This window comes from Syngnathus typhle, linkage group LG2 (assembly GCF_033458585.1).
Source record: "Syngnathus typhle isolate RoL2023-S1 ecotype Sweden linkage group LG2, RoL_Styp_1.0, whole genome shotgun sequence".
Classification (NCBI taxonomy): domain Eukaryota; kingdom Metazoa; phylum Chordata; class Actinopteri; order Syngnathiformes; family Syngnathidae; genus Syngnathus; species Syngnathus typhle.
The window spans coordinates 21,083,523-21,103,327 of NC_083739.1; the positions used below are offsets into that span (position 1 = coordinate 21,083,523).

Sequence of the window (19,805 nt, forward strand, 5' to 3'; positions counted from 1 at the left end):
AAACTGTATAGGTGCATTGTGGGACTTGAAGTTTAAGCTTTCAGGCGTGGTTTTTAAATCAGAACAATAAAGTCAAATAGTTCGTCTGCTTTATCGTTAAAAAAAACAGCGATAGCGTATATCTGGAGCTGAAGAAGACAGCTACGAGAAAACATGCTGTGTTTGTCTTAAACGTGGAGCACCTAATTTAATATCACTCAATCTCCCATAAAACACCAGTTCATGTGCAGCTTCCTAAAATGTTGCACGCTCCATAACAAATCGTTATCGAGAGAAACTGGAATGGTGCTGTTTTTTTCTTTTTTCTTTCTTGTTTGACGTTTATGGGGCTAAAGTTACAGATCAAGTCATATCGCCGAAACGCACGGAAATGAAGGATCAAGTCGAGGCTGCAGCCTGAAACACAGATCCGTGATTGTTCTATGGTGAGATAAAGTTTATGTCTCTTAATGAATTTATTGAAGCGCAACTTCAACATACCTCACGTGCAGCCTTGCACGTACTCGTCAAATACAGGCCCATCCGTTATTTTCTGCCTTTCAGTTAAGTTTTAACATACCCTTGCCTTTCCCCCATCAAATTTGGACCCCGACAGCGCATTTTTATTGTTTTATTATACATACATATTATACATTAAACTGAAAAATAAAATAAAAATCGGGCGTCCGTTTTGTAAAATAAACTGTACGAAAAAATTATCTGTTATATAATATATTTCACAATTACGGGCAATTAAATCAGTCTTCGAGTATACCGCTCACATAAAACCAGTGATGGAGAACATACAGACAATAATATAACAATTCTCGATATCATATATTCTTCGTAATCTGAGAGAAAAAAAAAATCATATGAATAAATCTCAAAAGCAACCTTGAGCTAAACTCAAATTGTGTGTTCTCCATGCACGTATGACACCATACTGCCCTTAAGAGACCAAAGCGCCCACAGCAGGAGCAGACAGTGTTTACAATTGGTCAAAATAATCAGCAAACGTAAACTTTGGTGGTCAGTGTCCAATGACATTGCAACTGCTACATATGTATTTTATGTGCATTTAGGCCTATATTGAAGTAAGTTGTGTATTGCAGGAAACTGACTAAATTGGTGGCTCTTAAGACAAAAAATTGAAAATGCATGTTCAGCAATCTCATTGAATACTTGGACAACATCACCTAAGCAGTAGTTGCCAAATAATATACATCGTTAAACAAAGTCTATGATGGTCAACATTTGGAGTGCCTCTTGAAATTGTTGAAGCCAAATGTAACTTAAATTCTGAATAATTTTTGAATTAAAATATAGATGGCAAGTTTAGCTTTTACTGATGTGTGTATACATTAATTTTATAATAATTATTATTAATTAAATAGGTATATAATTTACAATAAATTTGCGGTGAACTGGTGTTTTGCGACCATGAAAAAAGTACAAAACAATAATTTTATTCCGTGTAGTGTGTTTGTAGGACGCCGTGCTTCAATTTAGCGGACAGTCAGCTTTACGAATCCTCCCTCTATTAGTCTGTTAAAATCAGTTCCATCACACACTTTTGTATTTCAAATAAGCGTATGGTGCACACATACTACATACAATTGAGGTGTATGACTCCCAACATTATTTGCAGGTGAGGAGGACACCAACTCTCTGACACCATGGACAGAGGGTGGTTTATTGGACAAGAGAAGATTCTGCCTACAACATCTGTGCAGGAGACACATTTGTCTAGCCCTGGTAGAGTTTTTTCAAAGCCCTGTATAGCCGTCGATCTGAATGAGATGCTAAGGCAAGTGAAAAACGATGTGGATAAGAGGCTGATTCCCATCCGCCCGCCAGGTCCTAGAGTGTCAACGCCAAGCACTCGGGACTTCCACTCTTTCTTGTGTGAACCCATACCGAAATCCATCATCCGACGACGCTCACAGTCTCTGCCGCCTACCACAGAGAAGAGAAGGAAATGCAGACATGTTGGTGTACGATTTATTGACTCCCTGGGCCTTGACCTGGAGGATATCAAGTTTTTCAAATCTGGAGATGAACCATCCATACCACAGCACGTCAGCTTTAGATTGCTGATGGCCGCAGAGTTGTCTGATGGAAACCAGTTGGAGATATCCTTGCCTTACTTAAAACCACTTTTTGACCAACAGACCAGCGATCCAGGGTTTTTGCATCGTCTCTGCAAGCACAAAGTGTGTCTCGAGAGAGTCTTGTGTTTTGAATTTGGTGTCATCGGAATTGCACAAGTGCTCAATCTAGATTTTGAAAAAGACGTAACAGCTCGCTATTCATTTACAGAGTGGAAGAGCTGTGCCGAAACTAAGGCCTCATGGGTCTCTACTAGCACTAAGATCTGTGAAGGACGAGGTCAACTCACTTGTGATACGTTCCGTTTCCACTTGCCTGTCCCTCCATTCCTGCAGCCTGGGGCAATGTTAGAATTTGCCATCAAATATGAAGTTTGTGGAGACGAATACTGGGACAATAATCATGGAGAAAATTACAAGTTAGTTTGCCATAACTACAAGCACACTGTGCCCAAAGAATGTGAGCATAGCATGGTTCACTTTTTTTAAGATGCTGCCCCAAAAATGAAAAGCACATTTATTGAAAAGTATTAGTTCTTTGTGGTATTGACTATATAAACAAACAAATAAAGAAAGAAAGAAAGAAACAACAATTTAATTTCTTTTACACCTCGTCTCTGAATGATTCAGTTTTGAATCTGGGAGGACACTAATAGGAAATGCATCTATATTTATCTGCATCTTCCAGGTTAACCTATGTCATTGTATATTCCAGTGTTTTATTTTCACAAGAAAGCACATGAATGTTTGGACTTACATTGGAAATGAGGTTGACAAAATGTCAATGTATCTATTTACCAAAAGCACTTTTTTTCCCATCTGTATTTCACACTTAAGACACCTTATTTAAAGAAAAAAAAAGTTTCTCAAATCTTCCAAAATTCTAATGTATGTATTTGAGAGGGACTAAAAAAATATATTTTGTCCTGACTGTTGAGATATTTAAACAATGTTTATTTTGTGTATTAAATAAGTGATCAAATGTCTGGCATTGATTATTTTAGCAAAACAATTGTTACTACTTAAGTAGTTCAAGAAGTAGCAATACTAATGCCATAAAAGTAGCTACATTTTGGTGAAACCAAATGGACAAATTTTCATGTTTCAGAGAATTGTAAGACTGAATACCCCATTAGTTATATTCCAAAAGTGCTGGTACACTGTTCAACAAATGTTTACTACGACGCAGAGAAACGTTTCAACAGGTTTTTATAATATTACTAAATAAAATGTAATACATTTAGTCCTGGAAATATGAATTAAGAATTAGAATCAGCAACATTTTTTTTCTGAAATTTCAATACAATATATTACAACACATGGAGAAATATTTTGCTCAAGCTTTTATTTAAGTTGTCAATCTTGAGTGCATTCTGAATAACCGAACGGCACACTTGAAGTTTCCGAACGGTCGTTGTGAACTACTGCGCAACTGTGCGCTTGAGCGCTTTTCTGAACGCGCCGCATTCAAACAAGTACCCGGATGTTTAGCTGTCGCAGCAGATCATCGGGAACTAGTCGCTAGTTTATTGGACAACAGGATTTGGCGGGTGCGAACCAGACCCAGTGACTATGTAGTAGGAACCTTTGTTTGTAAGCTACTTTACGTACCACTGTCTCCATTCTTTCTCACCCTACTGGTAAATGAAATGTATTGTAAGGTTAATTTATGTCCTTTAAACATTACGCTTTCTGGCAACTGCGTGTCATGCGAAACCTTTAATTTTAAGCTATCGTAAACCAACGCCGTATGCTAATGTAGCCGCGTTGCTCCTTGTATGTACAGAGGCTAATTACGTTTAATATTGATGACCTGTTTCTTTTACATCTATAATAAAACAAACAACAAAGTTTTACACTGTTTCTGGTAGGTCGCATATACCTGTAGTGCTGATGTAACACAGCCACACACGCTCAGCACAATTCGGGGAAAGTTCCTAAAAGTTCATTTGGCTCTCCGGTGAGATTAAAGGTGAAGATAATTGGACCTTTTTTGTACTGAGGTCGACTGTACATATGCTTTTCTCCCCCTTTTCCCCTCCAGATGTTTTGAAGCTAGAACCAAATTCCACTGAAGCAAGAAGAATGGCCTCAGAGGTATAACATGTCAATATGTACACTTGCAGTGTTTTCCAAATTTAATTGAGCCAAGATACGTGCTCACATTATCACTAGGCAAAAATGCTACAAAATGTACACTAAACACAGTGGTTCCTTCCTTGACCCATGAGTTCCATTTGGTTCGTCATCACACTTTTTGTTACCACGTTAAAATAATGGGAATGCCAGTTCTGTTCCAGCCAATCAAAAATGAATTATACATTCATTCAATACAGCTTATCAGCACGAGGGTTGCGGGACATATTGTAATATGTTAATAAAAAAAAGCAGCAGAAGTGTAATTTATAAAAGCATATACTGTAATGACAAATCAAACAAATAAAGGGTGATATTGCATTCTAAAGGCTTCCAAAAGAAAATGTGTTTCTAATCCAAAACAATGGCAATGGTATCTATCTGTCTGTCCTTTTCTAGTCAATGACAGCAATAGAAAAATTTGTATTTGCAGTTGGAGAATGCAATCGCTGAGGCACTCAAGAGCAGAAATGTTACCGCTCTGAGATCATTCCTGCAAAACAACGCCAATGAGGCTCTCAAATGTTCAGCGCAGTTTCTCAACAAATTGGATGATCTTATCATTTGGGTCAGATCATTTGGATACTCTCTTTTGTAACGGATACTGTGGTCTTTGTGTTGGATTGTTGTGAAACCATGGGTATTCTTTTTTTTTCTCTTTTTAACAGAGCTTGAATGAAAAAGATTTCAATGTTGCCTGCGTAGCTTTTACAGTGCTCCATAATTGTGGGAGAAACTTAAAATTTCCTAGTGGCAGTCAAGGAATTGCAGGAATAATAGAGCAAGGCTTCATCCAGAAGATAAGTATATCAACTATAAACAAATACCGTGCCAAAGAATCAGAAGGATAAACAGTTTTTTTTTAATTAATCAGATCTTTGTGCACATGTTTCAGTGGTTTATCAAATGTAAGGAAGTGTGGATTCAGCACGGACCGCAGAGGGATAAATCTTTGGCTACACTGTCAGAGGACTTCTTCGATGCTGTCACGGTGCGATAGTGTCTGAAAAGCTAGTACATTGTACTTTCATAAATTCTACTGCATACAATTGATTGATTGCTTTTGTGACAGATTATCCTTGAAGCATCCAAAAAAGGTATGTTTGTTAATGCCCTTTTCCCCCTCCACATTAATGTTGTGTAATACATGTAACCTGATATCAGATATATACCCTGATATCATTTTAACGTCACGAATGACCCTCACACAGACTGGTGATCATATTGACAACTTTAAATAAGGGTTCTTAATTTGTTTGTATAGCTGTTGTACAATGACAATCAAGGGATTCTTCTTCATAATAACCTATTTTCAGGGCATAGAATAAGCAATATGAGAAGAGAGGTCAATAAGATACACTACATTTTAGCAGTTCTGTGGTGAATTCTGAACGACTGTAATAATGCTCCGTATATTTACAGCATTGGTGGGAATCCAATCTTTCCTGTATTCTCTTGGCCATTTGGTGAATGATCCCAGACTTTGCATCGTCATTAGAAAAGAGGTTTGATCTGCCAATTTTGCTGAACATCAAACTCCTTTGCCTCATTGCATAGTCTTCAATCTAACAATTAATGTGCTCACAGGCAGTCTGTGCATTGAACAAAATTCTGAAAGAACTCGCAGTGTCACCTGAGAAAGAAAAAGTCCTGACCTCACAGGAGGCCTCAGATTTGATGTATGTCACTATAATTTTAAAGAGTTTTTCACAGTTAGTAAAATTACAGTCATTTCATTATGTTCACTTTTCTTTTTTGACATAATTATACAGGTCGGACCTGGCTGCTCAGATTATGCACTGTGGGGGTAATAATTGTATTAAATTTCATAATCCTGTTTCATTTTTTTAAATTACTTATTAACACAGCCAAAACTAAAACAAAATTGTTTGTGTCAGATTACGATTTCCAGGTTGCTCTGATCGAGGTATTATTCCGAATGACCACAGCTGACCAGAAAAAGAAGCTGCCTGCCGTCTGGTTCAGCGTAGCTCAAGTAGCCTGTGCTTTTGGCCAAATTCACCCTTTGGAGTTTGAAGCGGTAAAGCATTTGCAATTTCAGTGTTTCCCAACCTTTATTGAGCCAAGACAAAGTATCACAAAAAGTGGATACGCAAATTAATTGTTCTTTTGGGAATCGAGTGGTAGAAAATGTAATTGTTCTGCCTTTCTGTTGAACAAATATGGAATTGTTTTTAGGCCAATTAAGTGAATTTGCATGATTTCCCATAGAACACTTGACATAGTACAAATCTCCCATGGCACTCCATGGTTGGGAATCACTATGTCCATCATTGGTATTTAGATTTTATGGCACTGGTATCTGAAATGCATTGTAATGCCACTCTTCATGTCAACCTGTGTCATTTTAGGATTGTCGTACATTTCTGAACTTCGTAAATGGATTACAAGGAGACAATCGAAGGTACACACCAATCAAATAAAATGTAACTTTGGCCAAAAAGGGGCAACATGGATAATTGATTAGCACATCAGCATTACAGCTCTGAGGTACGGTGTTTGAACTGATTGCGTCATCACGGCTTACTGTTTTGGCTGTGTATGTAATTTGTAATGTAATTTTGCAGCATTTTTAGATGAAAACTATTTGCAGGAGATAGGGACTAGGCCAGTACAGTGAAAATCCACATATAATTGATGAACTTCAAACATTTTTTTTTTTTTTTTTTATGAATTGGAAAAAACATCTGCCCGCATGCAAATTTGCAGGTGCTGAACTGTATGCAGGGGTTGACTGCACAAAGAATGAGCTGTGGATTCAATTTTGAATTATTACCTTTGCCCATGAAAATAGATTATTGATAGCTGTGCAACAATGAAGATGTGATTATTTCACTAATAAATGTCCTCTCTGCTGCAGAGTGAAATCTTACCCATGTTTCGAAGTGTTTCTGGGGAATGTCAAGGTCAGTTACTACGGTTTGTAAATTATGTCTTGGTTGAGCACATTCCAACAATGCAAAGCAAGTTCTTAAAATAACAAAAATTGGTTTGCTTGATGTTGTGGAATGATAGTTTTTCATGTTTAATGCAATTGGTCTAAATGATAATTACACATGCTGTCAGCTTCTGAAACCCGCTGATGACAAGCCTGACAAATTCTGGATTGACTTCAACCTTGGCAGCCAAAGCATCTCTTTTTATTTCTCATGTGCTGATGAAAAGTCTCAGGTATGTCAAGATTTTGATATTAAAGGTCTATATTGTTGTATTTATATTGTATACGTACATCTGAATGATTGATTAATGGCATTCCGTTGATGTAGACAGGTTATTGGGATTCAATCTGCATCCCTGAGAATGAGATCCACAGCTACAGTGTTACAGGTACATTACTTACCGACCAAAGTATTGAGACATCCATCACCTTTGGCTATGAATTAATGCATTGGGGCTTAGCCTTGATTTTTGCACTGCATGGTTCAAAGGACAGTAAAGCCCCTTTCCGAAAGCAATGTTGACTTGACATATTGGGAATCAAGCACTTTCCTTCCCAAGCACCATTGATTTCTGACTTCATAAATGTTCAAATTCATATAAATATATTCCTGTTATTCTCATGGCACTATTTTACCAGATACTGTACCATTTAGTGTACTACAGAATTAACATCTGACTTTTTTGTTTTCATTTCTTCCAGAGAAGGGAATGAAACAAATCTTACAGTTACAGCTGTCTGCAGTGATCATGGCGGGTAGCGTCAAAGGATCAAATATCTTCATCAGCTTCTGCCCCACCTTAGACATCCTCCAGACTGTTCGTTGCATCTATGGACAAGGAAAGATCAAAGTAAAGCAGACATTCACACAGTATTTGTTATTAAGCACTTAAATGGATCTGATCTACTGAATCCCAATATTCGCACAGCCAACTTTTACATTCTGCAAAATTGGTGAAAGCAGTTCCTTCCGACAGAAGGCAGAATCTTTTAGCAGAGCATGGGCGCATAGTCCACACGATGGAACTTTAAACGTCTTTTGTTTTGCGCAGTGTCTTTAAGACCTTACTGAAGGTGACAAAATCTGACGTTTAGGCTTCATTTGTGGTTCTTTTTTTGCTTAAGGGTGGTTCTCGGTCAAACGCTGACTCACTTCAATAGTCATTATTTTCTTCCCTTTACTATCAAATTTCACTACATGTGGTAGTGTAGACGTACTGCAGAGGTCAAATAAATTGATTGAGATCTGTGCTGTCATTTGTGTGTGAATATATTTTGACTGGTTAACTGTTTTCCAGATTCAGTCACATGACGCTCTGCAAATACTGTAGCAGATTATATTTAATACATATGTTTAAGAACATTTGGGAAATCACTAACTTGTCTCCTCCCCTGGCAGAGCACATTTGGAAAGAGGTCTACTGTTAACATGACACTTAACATTGACATTGAAGAGAACAAATCCCAGGTAAAGTGAACATTCGATCAACATAAATTTTTTTAGAAGTAATATTAAACAATCACTTATCTAAAATCCTTATTTGATATCTTGTTGAATTAATATATTTAAATTAACAGTATTACTTTTTTGTAGAGTAATTGACTATGATAATAATAAAATGTGTACAAACACTCACAGATTTGCTTCTCATCAAAGTAGACTTCATAAGATGGAGGCTTGTCCCAACCACAAATTGTATCATTCTTTAAAATGCTAAACAACATGCCTAACATGCTTTGCATGGATGCCGCTGTCTTTCAACAAGTGTTAATATTCCATTGAGTTGTAAAAAGTTAGGAGCTGCCTATACTTGGTACTTTGATTTTGTGAAGTTCTGCGCAGAGCCCTCAAGCTTCCAGACCTCTAGTTGAGGAGCTTGAAGGAGATACTGCCAGGCGGCAGGTACCATGGCGACACAAGTAACAATTCATTAAACTCTCGTGTGTGTGTGTGTGTGCGCGCGCGCATGTGCGCGTGTCCATGTGTACACTACACAAAGATACTGATACCCTATTTCAATAGTCAGCCCTAGAATAGGAGACTGTTCATGTAGTTGTGGATAAAGTGAGTAAAACAGGGAATCAAATAAGGATTTTATCAACTGTCTACGTCTGCCGTCTTAGACTGAAATGTGGTATGTTGTCATTCTCCAGCAGAATTTAGTCCCTGAGACTCAAGTGTCCCATAATGACGATGACAAGAGCACGCTCTCATATCTGGGAATTGAACAGCCAACATCTTTAGAAGTGACCTTTTGTACTTTACACAGTTTTTTTTTAAAATATTTAGAATATTTTGCCAATATGTGTTTTCATTTCCAGATCGCAGCCAATATGATGCTTTCTGGCTTGACCACCTTAAGCAACGACTGTTCCAAAGGGGGCATACATAAATCAAGTACGTGACACTAGAATGGGGTGGCCAACTTGATGAGCATCAAGAGGCTTTCAAACAACCACATTATTGTACAGAGCCACACTGCAATGTCTAGCAATTTGTTGAGTAAAGGCAGACTAGATTTTAGGCTACCTAAAATTAGGTCAAAATAGTTCCACTAGTTACGTAACGTGATTTGGGTGGATGTAAACAAGGCACAGGCAGACAGATTCTGAGCGCCACAGACATATAGTATAGTGCATGTCATTGCATTTCATTGATAAATATGACAACAGAGTAGGACAATACCTCTGAATCATTGTAGAAATCAATTCATTGAACAAATTATTATAAAAATCAACTTAAAATTTTAATTACACCACCCTGACTGCACGACACAACTATGCAATGGGGATGTCAAACACGAACATAAAATTGCAGGTGCAAGGCGGTCTTCAAATACCCATGTCGCATCAGCTACAAAGGGAAAGCTTGAAGTTTACCTGTATAAACACACTTTGCATGAGTCCCAGTGAGTCAATTTCTGCTTCATTGTCAAGGACTATGTGTGGTTTGACCGCTCTGACTTTAATGGGAATGTGGAGAAGCGGCTTCTATTGGCCGATAGTCATCTGCATTCCACCCCCTAATGGTGCAAATGCTCTCTTCCACCTGTGGACTCTAGGAAAATACAAAAAGAAAGAAAACTACACCCGTGCCAACAGTTAGATTGCGCTTTGCGTTAAACACGAAAATAAGGCCCTTAGTCTTAAAGGGTGTTGTTTGTTCTTTGATCATATCAGTAAATAATACTCATTACTTCCTATTTCTGTATGTTAGACATTTCAGCAGAGAACAAAGGGAAACCATCTCTGGAGATGTTTTGTGTTTCTGATAGAAAGAAGAATGCTAATCTCGCAAAACAAAAGACCACTGATGAAATCTCCAAATGTGTCCGGACAAAGCAGGTATGGTTTTACTCGATACTATTTGTATATTGTATATTTGTATATTGATTATGTATATTACTGAGTGGTCATAGAACAAATACTGTATGGTTAACCTTTGAACGGGGAAAACAAACCCACATTGTCCTAATGAGTCATGCTTTTGTATCTACGGCATGTAACACATCACAGTTCTTTTACATGTACAACTGAACCAATTTACTTTAACCATGTATATTTTTCAGTGAGGGTTTGACCTTTCTTCACAGCATGTTTCATCTCAGTTTCAATAATGAAAGTTGCATTTACTCAAACATTCTTTTACACATATCAAACGCAACTTGCCAAGGCTGCAGGTACATCTGGCCAAATAGTAAAAAAAAAAAAAAAAAATCACAAATGATTTTGCAATTGCAACACTAAGGAGAAAAGAAAATATCACATAGATTATTGTTTAATGTTTAACATCGCACCTTGTTTGTAAAAAAATAACACATTGAAGAAATGTGATACTAGTCAAACAAAATTATAACTACAGTAAAGCATACTGGTAATACTGTACCTCCTCCTGTGAGTCCCTCTGTTGTTTTTCTTTTTTTTAATGGCACAAATAAGCTGCAAATCCCATAATGTAGCGCAACATTTGCTTTACCGAATGATCTGTATACGTACATTCCATATCTCTGGTTACATGCAAAAGCTGAAAAGCTGTGCATTTTAAATAAAATGCACAAATTTGCGTGAGCAGTGTTTCGCTGTAAGGAAAATTAACAAAATATCACATGGAGTATCCTCAGTGAAAAACACCTGCAGTTCATTCTGAAACTCTGCAACTCAGAACCTTACCCAAAAATAACAGCAACATTCATATTTTGAATTGGTTTGTTCAATAAATGCTATGTTTAGCCTGGAACCTTAAGTATGCTTTGAATTATGTCCCCACCTTGTCCTATTGAGTTTGACACCTATGTGATATTTTTTACTTGCTCGTCCTGTAGAGCATACCAGTATTAAGAGAACCAGAACGAATGCAAACAGGACAGGATATAGACCAGCTTCAGGGTAGGTATTTGCCACGCAACTCGGTTCCAAAAACAGTGTTTTGTGTATGAAAGAATCACTTTGTCATTCACACTTGCAGATAATTCTTTTGTGCCTGACACCCAGCCTGTAATTGAGAGAAACACGTAAGGGCAGCAATAAATCTCCATTGCTCACTGCTTAGTATACTGCATTTCTGTCTGATAGTTCTTCTGTGCTCACCTTAAAGGAGTCAAAGGAACAAACTGTCAATTTCGGAAATACCCAAAAGGCCGCCACAAAAAAACAACCTTCTGCCAAATTCTGGTAAGCAATATGCACACATGGTATCATCCCTGAACGTAGCAATGTGACAAGTGGCTGCCATTTTGGGGAAATCTTGTCACTTTGCTACTGAAAGTTATTAAGTGTATTGACTCACAAAATATTTGTTTTCATAATGTTTAAATAGCAACCCTGTGATCTTTGCAGGACAATCTTCAAATGTTGCAAAGAAGCAAGAGCGCCTACAATCTGCCCAGACAGTTGCAGGTTTGAGTAAGCCAAAGCACCTCAATGGCAAACATACTCACCACCCGCAACAGGCCATCAGAGAGAAAGAGTCACGCTTTGCGACAAAAGGAAGTGCCACAGCCACGTCATTTATGGTGTCTAATGAAAAGAGCTCTAAAGAAAAAACTCCCGGGGGCTCAGATGATTTTGAGCCTCACCTTCCTAAAGAGCTAGAGGCCCAGGGCAAACAACTTGACAAAACCATTGACAGAGGCAAGCAATCATTGGTGGCAACTTCAACTGAGGCATCTAAAACCAACCAGGAAAAAAATTCAAATGATAAGGTATTATGTTATTGTTTTAATTTTTTTATTATAGAAAATCTGTATGGCATTTTTTATGGTCAATGATCTATCTGCAGAATCTTTGCCAAGTCTAATATTTTGCCATTTTGAATACCCTGAACACGACCACTTGTTGGTTTAAAAGGCACATATTCAGTTCACATGAGTTGGGATTGAAAGTTAGAATATATTTCAGTTGGGTGGACGACACAGCAATATTATGACTAGACGTTGTCCGGGTTCAAGTTTTTCGCCATCGAGATCAACTACGTCAGACAAATGAAAGCTTCTGATATAATGATACTTTGTGTTTTACTAAGAGAGCTACAGAGTTTGTAGGCAACATGGTGAAACGTATCTCGAGCTATTATTCTAAGAACAACAACAAAAATGGCGGTGCACCTCAATGCTGGATTCCACCTAATGTCAGCAGGTACACACACTATTGTTGTACTAATGGGTGTTTTTCTGCAAGAACTTAACATAGACCAGATGTATTCATTTCTAACCTTATTTCTGACCTTCAGCTTACTTTTCACCAGTGAAGTAAGTAACCTCTACCTTTATTATTTACTCACTGAGAGGAGCCTTTGATGTTGAGTTGCTAAAGATTATTTTTATTTGCTATAGAAAAATGCACAAGCAAAAGACGTAAACAAATTCCACAGTAAGATCACATCAAATTCTGCCAACAAAAGGTGATAACATTCAACAGAAAGAGTTGGCATTTTGGATTCCGATTTTAATACTTTTCTCTGTTGCACAGAAACGATGTTTTTGAATTTAGCATTGATGAGCCATTCAGCATCGGGGTAAATATTGTGTTTGTAGCTCGTGATATTTGAATCCAACATTATTGTAACCACATTATTTCTGTTTAGGGAAAGGGCAAGACATACCTTGGCAAATCTCCCACATCAAGCAAGTATGTCTAACTGTTGGCGAAATTTGGTCTGATGGTCTACTATATGATGAATGAAATGAACAGAGAATACTTTGTATTAAGATTCATCTTATTTCATTATACATTTGTTCATTGGCAGAGGTATTCGTGACTCCTCAGTGTACTTTCCCGCAACCAGATCAAGACAACTCGCCACAAAAGTATCTTTTTTTGTTTCTTTTTTTTGTTTTTTGCCATGTGGTAATTCAGTGGTTTGGGGTATGTTGAATAAAAACTGCTACTCATTGGTATGAATTTGACCTGTACATTTTAGGAGAAGCGGGATGGAAAGAAGCATCTGTTCAGCAGAGACAATAACAATTCCCCAGATGTCCGCACGCTGAAAGAGTCAAGCAAGAAAACCAAAGTTAAAACGACATATGCCCAAAATGAACCAGTCACTTCAAAACGATTTCAGCCTCATAATTCAAGTAAAACATTTGTCTTGGTCCGATTCATATATTAACATGTTGACAAAGTGGTTATTGAAATAATAATGCTGATAAAATGGTTAATTAACACATGTCTATACAGCTCGCCCCCCGATTTCTGCCACGGTAGATAAATCCCCAGTCATACCCAAAAGCATTCCAAAACCTGGAAAAAGAAATTCAAGACTCAACAAGGTAAGGAAGTGTTCAGAGATACTGTGCTCATGTTACCTTACTACAGTCAGCCACAATGTGTTGTTATTCACTCAAATAATATTCATTTGTAGAAGCCAATGGAATTTCAGAAGGATACTCCAGAGCCTGATAGTCCCTTCAATGTCAACAAAAGACCCAGGCGAAGTGCCACCTTAGCAAAGAGCTATAAAGAGCCAGCCACAGATGAGAGCCTGTCAGAATTAGAGCAGCCTCAAGTAACCAAGGCAAGGGTCTTTCGGAAGTCATGTCACTTACTTGTTAGAAAAAGCATTCCATCGCCAAGCCTATCATTTTTTACTGATATTCTGATTCCGTAATTGTCTCACAGTACACCAGCCAACATCTCGTGATGAAAGGCAACATTACATCTCTTCTGTTCTATCTGCCAGCAGGCATGTAAAAGTATTCAACCAAACAAATCCAATGCCACGAAGGTTCATGTCCAACAACAGATATCAAAGTGTCCTCGTCCTGTCCGCAAGACCTCCCCTTCTTCCATCAAGAAAATGCGACGTAAGTCATTCAAGTACTGTTAAGGACAGATGTATTGAAATGAGCTACATTTTTGATTTTATACACTTTATGCATGTCCTCAGATTGGACAGTCTTGTCAGTGTGCACTGCAGCGGTATAATAAATCATATGATAAAACTGAAAAATGTGATTAGCCACAGTAAATTCAGATTGAACAAGGGGCTCGTAATATTTTTTACACCGGGTCATTTAGAAGAGAGCAAATACTTTTTCATGGCACTATTAATGTTAATAGCCTTTACAGTACCAAGAAAACACAGAATTGATGAATTAAAAGTTGAAAAAAGACGAATGTTAATCCACCCAGCAATTTCGACAATAAATAGTAAGGACCTTTGCAAATCAAATCCTAATTATTAATATTAATTATTGATTGAGTGTACATATCTAATTTATATACTGTATTGTCTGTCTTTATATACACTGTATTTTGGACCTTTACAGTCCCTGAACTGTCTGCCCAGTCCCCGCAGTTGGACATATCACCTCTCGTCAGACTGCCACCGGGTTTCTCGCCAAAGGAGGTAAAACAACGTCTCTGGGTACTAATTATTTACTAATATTTCCTCACCATTGTTGTTGGTTCAAATCTGCCATACAACAATGAAACACAGAATCCCTTTCTTATGACTTCAAGGCAGTTGTGTGGAATTTGTCCGCTTTGAGATGTACACAAAGCTGACACAGGACAGTCATGGATGTCATATGGGAGTGTTCCTGACAAAATGTGAAAAAGAAATCTGAAAATGAAGTTCTGTTAGTTGGCACTGAAGTCACTGCACACCCTGCACTGATTGGCCTGTTGATCTAATTCGTAAGGAGTGACCCTAGAAGCAGAATTTCAGTGTAGTAAGTTTTGTCAAGGGGCGCTGTAAAAAATATTCTCTACGTTACTTTTGATGTCACTAACCATGCAGTACTTTCTATCTGTTATTTTGACCTTGTGTTCTTTCCTTTGTTTTTAGAAAAGTGTGATCCAACCGTCTTCACTTCCACTGTGTTTTTCTCCCTTATTAACGCCCACAAATTTATCCCCGATCTCTGCTTCGCCCCATTCCCATTTTCCTGGAGCCGCCACAAATCCTGACCTGAATTGCACCTTCAGTCAGGAATCTTCTATATCTCAGGTTTCCCTCAATCTGTCATTCACCATTGGAGTTCAGCAAAGGGCAATTGCCTTACAGGCTTTTAGTCCGAAAACAGAGGTTAGGTTCTTGTGTTTCTTATGCGGAGAAATAGTAACTGGAATAATAGCCACTCTCAAATATGAATGACTGCATCATGTTTTGTCCTGACAGAAAACGGCACACTCAAATGAAGATTCTTCTGATACTCAAGCCTCAGGTAAACTTTGATTCAACCAATAGCCTTCCTGCATCTCCATCTAACCACAAAGCAACAGTGTCTCAAACGCGTGACGATGGTTAATAGTGAGATATTGTAAAGGTTTCTGAAACAATAAGAGGAAATATCTGACCCATGTTAAAAATTGCTTTTTAACATTGTAATGACAGGACCTCCTCGAAAGCGCCACAACTCCTTGTCTAGTAACGCTGAGGAAAAAGAGAGACAAAAAAGGAAGTGCATCTCTGGCTTGAAACATCATGTCTTATTCAACTCCTGTAAGAGAAAAATTGATTGCATTATTATCAAAAGCACATTTTCCATTAATTGCGCTTAAGTTATCTCAGTACAGTTATCCCTCGCTATTTCGCAGTTCATCTTTTGCGCTCTCAGTGCATCGCGGGGTTGTAAGAATATTAAATATTGTGGACATTTAAGTTGCATCGCGACTTTTTACAGCGTCTCTTGGAGCGTGGGAGCGTCTGACCATTTGACTTTACAGCACACTATTGGCCATTAGAGGAGACGAGACCAATGGGAACATGTTGATCTGTATTCCTGCCACTGATTGGCTTAGAGCTGCAAGAATTTGCACATTTCTCAACAGCTGTAGCTGTAACAGAACAATGATGATAATAATGCGAGATTAAACTAATGGTATTGCTTGCTTGAGCAAAGTTAGGCAAGATAAACCATTTCCATGGACCTGTGGACTTTCCTGTCAATTATAGTTGCTGAGAAGAGCATTGAAGGTGAGGTGAGCCATGGGCAGACCACCTTCTCAATGATGATGAATCACTGGGACACAGATGGGGGAAATGGAGAGATGGATCTGGACGATTTAGAGTTTGTGGATGTTGGAGTTAACCTGAGTAATCTGTCTCCTCAACTCAAATCTAAGCTAAAGGCAAAGTTCCAGGTGGAAAATATATGAATGTACTGGATATTATTCCCAAATATTGTACAGTACAGTAAATAGGGATGGGAATTGATAACACTTTTGCGATTCCGTTTAATGATTCAATTCAATTTCTTGTCCTACAATGGAAATCATCACTTACCAACAATCAGGGCGTTCTACAGTGGCAAATGGGTGCAAGTCTTTAACCTTGTCACTGCATGATTACTTTCCTCAGTCCTTTCCTTAGACATTTTGCGAGAGGTACAGTACTGCTGGTGTCTGAACCAGTCAGACGGTGCCTCTCGTCGTCATCTGAAATAAAACATGAGATGCGATTTGCAAGTTAGATTTCGCAATTATAGAAATAGAGCTAACACGAAAAGCAGCGGATCAAACACGCGACATTCCGTTAAATATGGCATGCTGCATGTACAAATGCTTATGCACATTTGAGGTATTTACACCCTTTGTTGAAATTTCAACCTTGCAAGTATTGCACGTCGCTCTACTCATGTTCTTCTTAGCTAAATGTAACCAAATTTTGGCACGCTTCTGCCTCATGTTATTGTTTCTGGCTGCGCTAGTAACCTACGTCGCTACGCATGTTGCGTATCGTGCACAGCGACGTAATTTGGGTTTACTTCAATCGCGGAGGGAATTGTTAGAAAGATAGCAAACGATTCCAAGGAATTGGTTAGGTGGAAACCAGTTCTCAACAAGAACCGTTTCTCAATTCCCATCCCTAACCGTAAATAACAATTTACATTTGATCACATACGAATCACTATGGTTTTAAACGACTTAACTTTATACTGTTTTTAGAAGAAGAACTACATCAAGTTAATGGAAGGTTATTACAATGAGACTATGAAGACTGTCGAGCAACACCTCTTCTCTCTCACCAAGCAGCTTAACAAACACAGGTCAGTCAGTATCTACTATATTGCCAACGAAACATTTTGAAAGGACATAATTTAATATTGTCTTCGACTATGGCTTCTGAAGGCCTCAACCATTGTTTCCCCTTGATAGATTTCTCTCCCTTTTTAATAAATGTTTAAACTGTTGGTATGTTTTCCTCCCATACTGTACAGGACTAATAAGTTTGCAGATGTCAAGAATGTCCTTATGGAAGAGCTACACAATCTGGAGCAGGGGAAGGCTGTCCTGAATAGCATGGATAAAGACCTGAATGTAATGTACATTTTGCTCTCTCTCATCTCAAGGCGCACACACCCACATGCACATGTACGAACACGTGCTCGCACAGAGACAATTCTCCATAGTCACTTGAAATATGAGTGTATGGTTTGTTGTGTTCACCAGTGAGTGATCAGTGTATGGCCTTTTTGTTACAGATATGCTTGGAAAATCAGAAGTCTTTCTTCCAGTCATATCGTGAGCAGGGAACCAATAGGTAAAGTTTGCGCTCTGTGGAGAATGATTTCAATAACATGACTGAAAATTGGTGTGCGTGTGTTGTTTGTGTGTGCGTGTGTGAGTGTGTGTATGTTGGGAGATCAAATTTGGAGTAACATTAGTGACTTTAATTTAATCCTACTTGAAACATGAAGGATGAAGTAGACATTTATGGTTATAGTTTGCTTTTTTGTTGTTCGTCTTTTCTTCTTTCATTTAGCATAGAGGTCCTGAAGAGAACCCTGGGAGAGTTGCACTCAAACCTTGAGTACGAGGAGCCGTTCTTCACATCCCAGGTCTGAAGTGGCTTTTAATATAAAATGTTAGCTTGTGTGTCTCATCATTTATGAGCCGAATGATACCAACAATTTGATCTTCCCGTTGTCTTATGGGTCAACTTGTGCCCACTATGTCTGTGGTTCCTCCACACCTTCTGACAGCCTTTCACTGTTTGCAGATGGCTGATTTGAAAAAAGACATGAGATCAATCCAAGAACGACTCCTCAGCACAACGGTCAGTGAACATAGTGCGAATCAGTTTCACACTGGGTTTTGTCTCATATGTCAAGTGTGATACATTGTTCTTGTCTGCACATAAGCGTTTTTTGCTTGAGATAAATTTTTGTGTTTTCACATAAAAGGTCTTCAAGGAGTGGTCATTATTCTGCTTGTGTGTGTTTTTTTGCAGCACAAGGACGCCCTGGAAAGTTTGAGGAGAGGATTGCGCGCCTGGATCCTTGATTGAAGTTGCAATTTGAATTGCAGGATAAGTTATGCTAAGTTAGTGTAAATATTACATTAAGTCATAAGTGTATGTTAAGTTATACTGTTAATGTTTGGTATTTTGTAACAGCAGTTACACTACTACTGTTAAGCAAATATATAGAAGTGTTATGGGCAAGTTATGGTTCTGTCTCCCTGACCCTTGTGAATTTTACTTTTTAAATCTAAGATTTGCTAGACTTTCATGGTGTGTACTCATTTTTGCAACATTAAATTAATGTGATATAAAAACATATTTTTGTGTGTGGAAATCGACACATCATTTACAATCCGGGGATATATTTTATAGTATTCCATACAAAATGGATTCTGGAAGGTGTCATGTCCTGTTTGTCGGTCCTTTTTTTCCAATTAGTTTTGATTTAGACTCTGCCTTGTTTCCTAGTTCCTGTTGATGAATGCCATGTTTCCTTTGTTTATTTCTTTGTTTCAATGTCTGTCTTATTAGGCTATTGTTTCCACCTTGTCCTGTTAGCCCCACCGCCTTGCGTCTTCCAATCAGCTCCCTCGGCCACTTGTCTTGTTCGGGTGTTCCTTTTTGTCTTGTCAGTTTGTCTGTATTTAGTTCCTGCTTTCTGGTCAGTTGCCATTGGGTCATTGTCCAGTGTCGTGTGTGGTAATATGTGTCATGCCTTGTATCTGCTGCCCAAGTCTGTTTTGCTAGTGGTTATTTTGATACCTTGTCATCTGTTTCTAGTGTTGGGATGTGGGGGGCCGATGCTTCGGCACATGTATCGCGTAATCCAGGAAGTGCTTAGTGGAACGAGTATCGAGGCATTCCGGAGTGGTGACGTCATCAATGACAGACTAGGCTTTGTTGGCTCGACGGCTGCTGTGATTGGTTGACATAA

General features: G+C 38.3%; 2 protein-coding genes across 2 annotated transcripts; both read left to right on the forward strand.

Annotated features, from left to right (window-relative positions):
- The first annotated feature begins 58 nt into the window (after positions 1-58).
- On the forward strand, positions 59-3,069 carry ppp1r3da (protein phosphatase 1, regulatory subunit 3Da). Its single transcript, XM_061272237.1, has 2 exons — positions 59-425; positions 1,628-3,069. The coding sequence occupies exon 2, from the start codon at positions 1,656-1,658 to the stop codon at positions 2,574-2,576; it is 921 nt and encodes a 306-aa protein (XP_061128221.1). The 5' UTR covers positions 59-425; positions 1,628-1,655; the 3' UTR covers positions 2,577-3,069.
- A 1,103-nt stretch (positions 3,070-4,172) lies between these two features.
- LOC133149858 (synaptonemal complex protein 2-like) lies at positions 4,173-19,138 on the forward strand. Its single transcript, XM_061272038.1, has 44 exons — positions 4,173-4,184; positions 4,657-4,791; positions 4,892-5,023; positions 5,110-5,214; positions 5,296-5,320; positions 5,646-5,728; positions 5,811-5,902; positions 5,996-6,030; positions 6,122-6,264; positions 6,596-6,648; positions 7,105-7,150; positions 7,311-7,415; positions 7,511-7,571; positions 7,885-8,033; positions 8,582-8,650; positions 9,337-9,429; positions 9,505-9,580; positions 10,400-10,527; positions 11,505-11,568; positions 11,648-11,693; positions 11,777-11,853; positions 12,019-12,131; positions 12,210-12,383; positions 12,704-12,816; positions 12,911-12,929; positions 13,014-13,081; positions 13,150-13,195; positions 13,265-13,308; positions 13,427-13,487; positions 13,601-13,757; positions 13,888-13,952; positions 14,045-14,197; positions 14,363-14,486; positions 14,952-15,031; positions 15,473-15,712; positions 15,806-15,851; positions 16,022-16,129; positions 16,583-16,770; positions 17,575-17,675; positions 17,847-17,946; positions 18,111-18,169; positions 18,392-18,467; positions 18,629-18,685; positions 18,860-19,138. The coding sequence occupies exons 1-44, from the start codon at positions 4,173-4,175 to the stop codon at positions 18,914-18,916; spliced, it is 3,978 nt and encodes a 1,325-aa protein (XP_061128022.1). The 3' UTR covers positions 18,917-19,138.
- Positions 19,139-19,805: the final 667 nt, after the last annotated feature.

What these genes read in the sequence shown, in the direction of transcription:
- ppp1r3da (XM_061272237.1), top strand. Translation starts at nt 1,656, where the DNA reads ATGGACAGAGGGTGGTTTATTGGACAAGAGAAGATTCTGCCTACAACA.
- LOC133149858 (XM_061272038.1), top strand. An exon ending in TGGATGATCTTATCATTTGG is followed by an intron (nt 4,792 to 4,891) that starts GTCAGATCATTT and finishes TCTTTTTAACAG; the next exon opens with AGCTTGAATGAAAAAGATTT. An exon ending in AGCTAAAGGCAAAGTTCCAG is followed by an intron (nt 16,771 to 17,574) that starts GTGGAAAATATA and finishes TACTGTTTTTAG; the next exon opens with AAGAAGAACTACATCAAGTT.